The 10295-nt window shown below is 29.9% G+C and overlaps 2 protein-coding genes across 3 annotated transcripts; one reads left to right on the top strand and one right to left on the bottom strand.

The window, feature by feature from the left end:
- Nucleotides 1-2449: 2449 nt before the first annotated feature.
- Nucleotides 2450-3189, bottom strand: LOC110642769 (putative germin-like protein 2-3). Its single transcript, XM_021794906.2, has 2 exons — nt 3075-3189; nt 2450-2985 (listed from the first exon to the last, which is right to left on the bottom strand). Exons 1-2 carry the CDS (start codon nt 3187-3189, stop codon nt 2450-2452), a joined length of 651 nt encoding a protein of 216 aa, XP_021650598.2.
- A 1688-nt stretch (nt 3190-4877) lies between these two features.
- On the top strand, nt 4878-9167 carry LOC110642768 (dihydroceramide fatty acyl 2-hydroxylase FAH1). 2 transcript variants are annotated; one of them, XM_021794904.2, is made up of 7 exons: nt 4878-5103; nt 6607-6677; nt 7079-7171; nt 7330-7526; nt 7686-7791; nt 8443-8589; nt 8808-9167. In XM_021794904.2, the coding sequence occupies exons 2-7, from the start codon at nt 6627-6629 to the stop codon at nt 8925-8927; spliced, it is 714 nt and encodes a 237-aa protein (XP_021650596.2). In that variant the 5' UTR covers nt 4878-5103; nt 6607-6626; the 3' UTR covers nt 8928-9167. The 2 variants fall into 2 exon arrangements, with proteins under 2 accessions (XP_021650596.2, XP_021650597.2); XM_021794905.2 differs by lacking the exon at nt 4878-5103 and adding an exon at nt 5257-5959.
- Nucleotides 9168-10295: the final 1128 nt, after the last annotated feature.

Raw genomic sequence — 10295 nt, 5'->3', positions numbered from 1 at the left:
ACTTTTGACATCTATTTCAATAGCTTGCCTTAATGCTTATTTACATGTTAAATTTATTTGCTTAGGAACACAAGATAGTTTAAGAATTGGTAATTCATGTTGGCATCCACATGTATTATTTGAACTTTGGATCACTAGTTGTTTTCTTAAACTGTATAATTGTTTTCTTAATTTCTTTGCTTTTTAGTGTTTATTTTGTCTATCGTTTCATGGCTGGCTGGGATCTGCATTTATGTGGACTGTTATCTATTTGTAAGTTCATTTTGATGCAAGTATTTTTAAGTTCTTTAGACGAGCATTCTCCTTAACACATGAAAACAGATGTAGATAGGTAGCAAACTTAGTGGAATTCTAGATCCCTATCCATTAATATTTGGTCTGATATGAAGATTTTATTTGCTGCAAGAGATAGTGGCACATGTTTGTTCTGTTTCTTCTCATCAAATCTTTTAACAATCTTGAGATTGAGTGATTTCTTTGGATCAAATATTTTCCTATATCTGCACTTTTGCTTCTCGTAGTCTTGAGATTGAAGTGATTTCTTGTGTTGGAGGATGGCATCTCCTGGTTGAACATTTATCTTTTGTTATTAGATCATTTTTCTTTGGGTTTTATTTGTTTTAGGATTAATGCTTCAAATATACAGAGTTCTAGCAATCAAAATGAAAGTGCAATCAAACCTGTAACTTATTGTTCTTATTCATTGTTGCTGGCCATTGTTAAAGTCTTCGTGTTTTAGTTCTTAGGAAGTAAGCACTGAGAAAATAAGCTAAAGCCAGCGGATACATCACTTCCAATGTATTCGGGTTGCAGGTGTGCTCTTTGATCTTAAACATGGAAAATCAAGGCTAGCTAGCCACATAATTTTGGTTTTCTGATTAAGGTTTGAACTTCAGCTTTGTATTCTTTATTACTTTTAACTCTATGCTAGAAAATCAACAGGGAAACTAATATATCTACCATCCCTAAAGCACCTAAGAAACAATAGTAATTCCACAAATTGACTTTCATTTTATTCACACCGTTGCCATATTGCTTTATTCTGTGCAGGCAGGAATGTGTAGACTGTAGAACAGGAATTTTGCAAACACCTTACAGTCAATGTCTGCAAGCTCAGGTAAGTTCTCTTCTGGTTGCAAAGAAAGCGTCTGCATTTTTCTTATTGTAACTGAACTGTTGTGTCAGCATCATCTGCTAAACTCTTTTCCTTCGAGTGATTCTAATTTGCTGGTGTGGATTCTCATCCAATTTATACCACAAAAGGTGATGGAATAACAAGTCAAATTTAAACTTTGTGGTTCGAGAATATTGAAGGTTGTTGGAAGATTTAAAACTTGTGCTCACATGGGCTGTTTTGATCTGGAAGATTGCAAGAGAAGTTCGAAAACCATGAATGTGAAGTTATTACCATGAGCAGTAATGCCAGGCAATGGCCGAGATGGTGAAGATGCAAGTGTAAATCAGGATGGTGAATTTTTATTTTATGAACAATGGAATAGAACTTGATTCATTGTCACTAAATGTAGATTCAACATATGGATTTAATGTGAATTTAATTATTATTTACTATAAATATAAGATACTTTTTATAGATTATTTAATTATATATCACATAGCGGAATTAGTTGTTAATCCATTAAAATTGATTGCTAATCACTTAATAATAAAATCAATAGGTTACAATGAGACCGGTTGCAAATAACAATTCACAACGGAATTGATTGCTAAATTATTACATTTAAAAAAAATAAAAATTTTGGTAAAAAAATATTAGCAACCAATACATAATGGATAATAAAAAATTTAATGTCTCTAATTTTGCAATTTTTCAATCATATTTTGTGAATTAATTGCTATTTGTAACTAATTTGGTAACTGGCTTTCGGTTGTTAATTTAAAAAATATAAAAAATTTAAATTTTCAAATAATAAATAAAAATTCAAATAAATAAATTTTTAAAAATTATTAAAATAATAAATTATTAATAAAAAATTAATAAAAAAATATTATAAAAATAAATTACTAATAATAGCTATTAATCAAAATATTAAAAAAATAAATATAAAAAATATTTATAATACAAATTACTAAAAAATTGCCACATATATATTTAAACATTCTGAAAATATTATATATTTCAATCATTTAAATTCTGAAATTTTAAATTTAATTCTAGAATTTTTTATAATTATTTTAATTTTGAAAAAAATGATGATATCTATTTCCTCCGTGAGAAAGCAAATAAACAGAATTAACATGTATTTTATTATTTTCAACATTTTAATTAAAAAAACTCACTTAGACGACTTCTTCCTTTAAAAAAATAAAGAACACATAAAATGGTGATAAATCATTACATAAATCACACAGTAATTAATAGTCTAATACAATTATCTTCTTTCTAACATATATAGAATAAGATAAAGGTGGTCTTCTTGATTTCGATGATCTAAAATTTTGCTTGAAGTTGTCCAATTATGGACTTGTCCACCTGGAAAGCCTTGGCAAGAATATCATCAGCAATGGATGGATTAGATCCAAATACTGCATTAGCAATGGTAATAACACCAGGATTCTGGCTGCTCAAGGCTGAGAGCGAAACAGCATTTCCATGTCCCACGTTTCTCTGGAAATGAACAAGTCCAATAGGAAAAACGAACACATCACCCTTTTGAAGCACCTTCGTGATAAACTTGTTTTCGGGGTTAGAAGTCACAAACCCAACCAAAAGGCTGCCTTCTAAGACAGTAAGAATTTCAGTGGCTCGAGGGTGCACATGGGGAGGGATTAGACCCCGGGGTGCATAGTCAAGGCGAGCCATTGAGATTCCAAGAGTGTTCAGTCCAGGAAGTTGGTTCACAGTCACAGGGGTGACCTTGGAGCCAAGAGGATTTGAAGTGCTGCCTGCCAAATGTAGTCCACTAAAAGAGAAATGGTCGGCTTGTACCTGCTTTGAATCCAGGCAAGCCAGGCCATTAACTCTTGCTGCAAAACAGGTCAAAAAACAAACACTTCAGAATTGAAGTTATTCTAGCATATAATCTTGCATATATTTGTTAGATTTAAACCACAACCTGAGCTAGAAGGATCAGCAACGCAGAAATCTTGCAGAGGACTAGGCTCGAAGGCAATGGTCAGGGTGCAAACCATGGCTAGAAAACTGATGAGAACCAGAACGTAGCTAGCCATTTTGATTCTTAAATTGCTATATTAAGCAAGAGATATGAATATTGATGACTAGAGAGGTGAAGTTATTGTTGCTGGAAATCCTATATATAGAGTGAAGATAGAGCAGCAGCGGCAGAAAGAGCAATTGAAGACTCAGTCTTCAAATTCATTAGCTGCCGTCCACCACTCTTGGATGCTATACATTATGCATTGAAAGAGTCTGGCCGAGCATCTTCAGTTGGAGAGCCGATTATGAGCACCAAGTACTTGTACTAAAACCAAATCTCAAACGTCCTTGTGCACAAAATAATATTTAATAACTCTTCTTTCAGTAGCCTTAGTATTGTTATATGTATACAGCAGCTAAGGACACAAGATTTTTCTTCGTGGAAAATAATTTATATTTTATGAAATATTTTTTATTATTTAATTATAATATTAAAATAATAATATATATTTATATAATACACATATAAATATTTTTACATTTTAATATTACTCTTTCGTGTCCTTTGTCTCCATGCAGTCTCTCTCTTCATGTCTTTTCCTCAGTCTACCATTATTATATATTTATATTTGTAGTATAATTATAATAATATATTGATAATACAGAATTCCAAATTTACGAATATATGAATTGACATGTTATGTGTATAATATAAGTAAGAAACTAAGGATATTATATAAATGAAGTCATTTATGATATAATAGAAAGTATAAGACTATTAAGTGTATGATATATCTATATAATAAAAATAAAAAAATTTATATATAATATAATTAAAAAATTAAAACTAAAATGTTTTATAAAAAATAAAATTATTACTTTAAGTTTTACAAACACATTAATTTAACTCATTTATAAACCTACATATATTTGGCTAATAAATTAATTAGTTTGTATATATATTTTATTATTTCAATAGATTTGTTCACATATTAATTGTATTATCTTTTTATAATTATATGAATTAGCTTTCTAATAATTGTCAATAATTAGCTATCTATATTTTTTATAATTTTTTAAATAAATTATTACCGTAATTCATTTTTATTTGTTATTTTTAAAAAATTATTTTATTTAAAATTACTTATCACTTTGAAAAAATTAAGGCGTATGTGAAATAAAAAATAATTTAATTAAATTATAAAAAAATTTATTATAATTTAAATAATTTAATTAATTTTTTAATTATTATATAAAAATCTTAAATAATAAATAAAAATAACATAAATAATAATTTATAAATTTATTCAGTGTCAAGCTTTTTCTTAATACATGAGTCTCACTTTTTTAAAATTAAATAAAATTAAAATTTATATTTAATATAATTTTATTTTTATATAAAAATAAATTTAATAATTATTATATTAAATATTTATATTAATATTTATATAAAATTAATTAAAATATTTTTTTATAAAATATATATAAATATAAATATTTAATAATTATTAAACTCATTCGGCCCTGAAACTAAGTTTTGTATGATAGAAAGAGCCCACCCTGTGCAATAGTCAGCGCAAACATGATTTTTAAGCGCAGACTTATGTCACCCTCCTTTTGAGAAATTATAGTTCCAGGTTGGCAACGGTTAGAATCCAACGCTAGGTGAGGATGATTTTTTGATTCCCTAAATAATATGAAGGGTCCAGATTTCCCCGTCCAGTCTAAGTTATTTATACCCAAGATATTCTATAAAGAGTTCTGATCTTTTCACTGCCACCACCAGTCCACCACCATCTCTCCCTCGGCTCTCCTTCATATTAGCGAACGCGTAAAACAGAAAGGTCCAAAGAGAGGAAACAACGAAAGCACCGCAACTCTGCTGTGGTTGTGGTGGTTTTGTTTTTTCTATAAAGAATCCCAGAAGGAAGCATTTCTGCGAGAAGGGAAGCTTCTCGCGCTTAGATCCCAGTCGCATCTGCTTCTGGGTATGTCTCTTTTGTGCGCTTTTGCTACATTTCTTTGTGTTTTTCTTTAAAGATCTGGGTTTTCTTTTTTGTTTGCATTCTTTATTTTTTTTGTCAAGAACAAGTAATGGTTTTGCTAGTTGCATTGTGAGCTTTTTTTTTTTTTAATTTTATTTTCTTTTTATGTTTGCGTGCTGAGAAAGCTTGGTGTTTTATTTTGAATCTCATAAATTTGAATAAATGATGAATTTCCGAGGAGCTAGGTTGTCGATTTGTTGTTTGGAGCTGATTTTGTGTGTTGCATTGCATGTTTTTCGCTTGTTTGTGCTAAAATTTCGCGTTTGTTTACTCTTAAAATACGGAAATGGGGATGGGAGTAGGGATTTTAGATTTTTCTCCGATGTTTTTATGGGTTCCACAAGCAATTGGAATTATCCGTAAAATGTGTAAATTGCATTGAGGGCCAGATTTTTTTTTATTGGTTCATTGGCCCACATAAGCTCAAATGATTTCTTTTTGAAAAATCATATTCCAAAAGTTTGAGAAACTGTTTCTCTAAATCTTGATTGCAAGGCTCGTTGTGCAGGAGGAGTATTAAGGTTTTCTAATATATTGTTTGGTAGAAATCTTGATCTTGTAGGCTGGAGTTCGTTGTCATGTGGGACCTGTGACTTATAATTATGATTTGCTCCTCATAGGGTAAATGATGAGAATTTCAAGTCCATACGTAGTTGTTGATAGTGATTGGAAACTTAGTCGTTAAGCATTGGTTCATTATGGTCCATATTTCCTATAACAGTAAAAAATTAATTGCCTCTGCAAGAAAAACTATAATTTCACAAAACAAATTGGCATATTGAATGCCCCGATAACATTGGTAAGTATTGAGTGGCAGCCTCTAAAAATATAAATTTAACTCTTTGGAAGCCTTTTTTATGAATTATAACACAGGAACACCAAATTTGGTTGTCTCAATTTTTTGCTAGTATATTCCATTTTTTGTCCATTCACAATTTTTGCTTCATTGTTGCTTGCAAACTTTGATATGTTTTCTTGTAAATACAAAGATGGAGGAAATCAAAGATGGTTATCCCATTCATCAAAATTTTTTTTGCAATCCATAAAAAATTGCCCACAACACTATGTTCTTGTTATTCAAGAACATCACTTATAGTTCAAACTATGATCATGCAATCCATCATTTGAAGCGTTTTTTTCCTTTTATTGATTCATTAGTTAATATACTTGTAGGCCATGCAATGTTTTTCTTTCCCTCTTTCTTGTCATATTTTAGTAATTACATATTGAGACATAATTTCAACAACAGTTAAAGAGGCATAAAAAAAGGGGCTCTGGTCTGGAAAAGACAGTTACTATGAAGTTATAAATTTTAAATGTAAAACTGCAATCATAAGCTCTTTTAGTGCTAATGACTGAACAAATGTTTCCATTTTATGTTTTCTAAACTGTTATCTATTTGATCATTTGTTCTGTTCCTTTTCTTTTGGCTAAATGTACCCCCAGTTACATAATAAAGTGCCAGGATGGTTGCACAGGGCTTCACTGTTGATCTCAATAAGCCTCTTGTCTTCCAGGTAAAACTGCACTGCCTCTTTATGTTTTTCCAATTACATTGTAGTAGCATTTATAAAGCCAAATTATACAACTGAAATTTGCAAATGTGAGCATTTGAGTTATTTTTTGTTTTTATTTATTTTAATTTTTCTTGAGCTCTTTTACGTTATGAGACTACTGGTTTTTACAATTTTAGAGAAAAAAAAAAGGATCTTTTACCTAGCATAACCACTAAACTGTAACTTGTTTTCTGGATTTCTACTATTAACTTTGGAATGGGAAACAAGTATGATTTTAAAATTCTTCTAATATTGCAGTTTTGCATTTCTCTATTTTGAAAGCATTGTTAAATTTGAGTGAGTATTCATGTTGTTATCATCAGTTATATTGGTGATTTTGATTTCTTGAGATTCTGTCACAGGTTGGTCATCTGGGAGAAGAATATGAGGAATGGGTTCATCAGCCTATTGTAAGCAAGGAAGGCCCTCGATTTTTTGAGAGTGATTTCTGGGAGGTAAAATCTTTTTGTTTATACATTTTCCAACCAGAATTTCAGTCATGGACCTGCACATGCATGTACATGTAGAAAATTCTCTTATTTAGGCATTTTAATGAAGTCAATTTGGAATATATGCTGAATTGTTGAGATTTTGACTCTTTTTCTTGGAACAGTTCCTGACTCGCACGGTTTGGTGGGCAATTCCAGTTATTTGGCTGCCAGTTGTATGCTGGTGCATCTCAAAGTCTGTGCGAATGGGCCACACACCTTTTGAGATGGCCTTAATGGTGGGTTTTGGCATTTTTGTCTGGACGTTGCTTGAATACAGTTTACACCGTTTCCTTTTCCACATCAAAACAAAGAGTTACTGGTTAGTTCTTTCTTTCTTACACGCACCCACACGCTTATGCATGTCTGTATGTCCATGCACATTCTGGCATGCACCAGCCCTCTTTTGCACAAATTTTATCAGATTGCTTTATACTCATCCATGATAGGTCATGTTATGATATTATTGAACATGCTCTAGGGGGAACACCTTACACTATCTTCTTCATGGCTGCCATCATAAGCACCCTATGGATGGTTTGCGGCTTGTCTTCCCTCCCGCTGCAACTGCTGTTCTGTGTGTGCTGGTATGTGTACGCTGCCTGTTCTTTCCTCCTCCTTGACCTTTTCTCAAGTATGATTTTATTGATATTATCTAGCTGTTTAATAATTTTCATGTGCATGTCAAACTCCTGGCAAAATCCTGTTAGTTCAGCATAATGAAATCACCAAATTTGTCTAGTGGAACAACAAAGGAGTGAATGGGTTCAAATGAACTGCATTCCTTGTTACTTGTCATATACAAAGGTATTGAGGAAAGGGCTGGAGTGAAGTTAGCTAATTTCGATGCTCTTGATGCTGACAACTAATTTTGATTTGTTGGAATCTGGTAATTCATTTATTCTCAGCAGGATGATAGATGAGTCATTTACAAGGTCCAAAGATTATGTGGATGTACACACTGTTTGACAACTATCTGTTTGTGTAGGCATAAGCTAACAATATTGTTAGTAATTTTTTATCCATCTGTTTGTTTAGGCAACTTATCTTTTAACTACATTGAAGGATACATACGTCCCTTGTTTTGAATTTGCTTATAAACATCAATATGGATGTTTAAAGTCGACTTTTTGATGCTAGCAACAGTTAAGTTGTTGCTCTTTACAACATTGTTGAGTTGTGCAATCATATGTGCACTTTCCATATTATATTTAACTGCAAATTTGTGTTTTTGCCAGTTCTGGAACTTGATTCAACTTCTAGCCACTACCTCAACTGCTCCTGCTTTGTTTGGAGGTGGTCTATTGGGATATGTGATGTATGACTGTACTCATTACTACTTGCATCATGGTCAGCCTTCAAGTGGAGTATCTAAAAATCTCAAGGTAAGAGTGCACACCATAAGATCAAATAATTTTTTAGGGATTTTTTTTTGTTTATTTTTTGTGTGGTTATTTTGTTAGTGATGTATTTTTCATTAATGAGATCAAAATGAGCAATAAAATGCTTGGTGTGAACTTCGCTTTTTAATTTTTAATAAAGGGTAGACCTGTTTACTGATTCAAGAATCTTCTTTGTGCTTCTGCTTGCTTGTATTCTGCAGAAATATCACTTGAATCATCACTTCAGGATCCAGAATATGGGTTTTGGAATTACTTCATCACTATGGGACAAGATGTTTGGAACACTTCCTCCAGTGAAAGTGGTTGAAAAGAGTAGATAATTTAATGTGCAGGGTCAGGGTGGGTTTTGAAGTATCATCATTACTTGATTCCCAAGCATTCTTTCTTCTCCAATCAATTGATTTATGGTTAATCTAAATGATTTCTACCAGGGTTTTAGCATATTCTTGAATATTATGAATATTGTGGTGTCTTTTTCTTATGAGAAATCCTGTGTAAATTTGTTTGCCCATTTATTGTTTTGTTGGTGAAGGGAAAAAGAAGAAGCTTCATTTGTCTAATATTTGCTTGAAGGTTTGAGTATATTTGCATGGATACATGGTTTATAGAAGGTTTGAGTATATTATTATTATTTTCATAATAATTAAAATAATTGCATTTTTGCAAAAAAAAAAATTTATAATGTAAAAGTTATCACATTAGTTTAATTTTTCATGAATTCAAATAATTTTCTATCATATTAACTTGGAATTTGAAATTATTGAATTTATTTTTAATAATTTTCTTAAAATTTTAATAAAATTGGTTGATTCCAATATCTTCTATCTTTTATGATTTTGGGTAAAAAATATTTTTTCGTATTAATTTTTTAATATTCATTTTTGATAGATTATGAAGTTATATTTTATGAAAAACTTTGTGAGGCGCTTTGTGTTTTTTTTTTTTCCAAAATATTTTGTAAATTTTTAGTTAAATATCTTGTTAAAATTTAAAATATTTTGTTTTATCATACGACATTAAACCATAGTTGAAGCAACATGTGAAATAGGATTTATCGATTTAAAATAAAAAGCAAATTAAAAAATTTTGAAATGAAATTAATTACCTCTAAATTTTAATGCATTTAATTGAATCACATCAAAATTTGATTGTATGATTCACAAACCAATCATTTTTCTAATGTAATTAGAGATTTTACAATTCAAATTATGATTTTTAATTATGATTTGAATAAATTTTATTAAATTAAAAAATTAAATCGAATCAATTTAATTTAATTTAATTTATTTAATTTTTAAATTTTCTCAATGTGATTTAATTATGAATTTTAATTTTTTAAATTTTAATTTAATTTAATTTTTTTAATAAAAAATTAAAGAAAAAATATCAAATTAACTAAATTGATTGATTGCACGCTCTAATAAGTCACTTAGCGTTTAGATTATAAATTAAGAATTTATTGTAATTAAAAATAATAATTAATTTTTAATATTTAAAAATAAAGAAAATAATATTTTATAAAAAAAATATAACATTTTATTAGAATGGGGTTAATTTAAATTTACAAGCAATCAGTCGCTTGGAAGATGGGTTAACTTATGCCATGTTTGGATACAAAATGAAGAGAAAGAAAGATAAAGAAAGGGAAATATTTTTTATTTTTCTATCCTTTCTTTTATTTTTTTTTA

This window comes from Hevea brasiliensis, chromosome 13 (genome assembly GCF_030052815.1).
Source record: "Hevea brasiliensis isolate MT/VB/25A 57/8 chromosome 13, ASM3005281v1, whole genome shotgun sequence".
NCBI lineage: Eukaryota > Viridiplantae > Streptophyta > Magnoliopsida > Malpighiales > Euphorbiaceae > Hevea > Hevea brasiliensis.
This window is presented reverse-complemented; position numbering and strand designations above follow the sequence as displayed.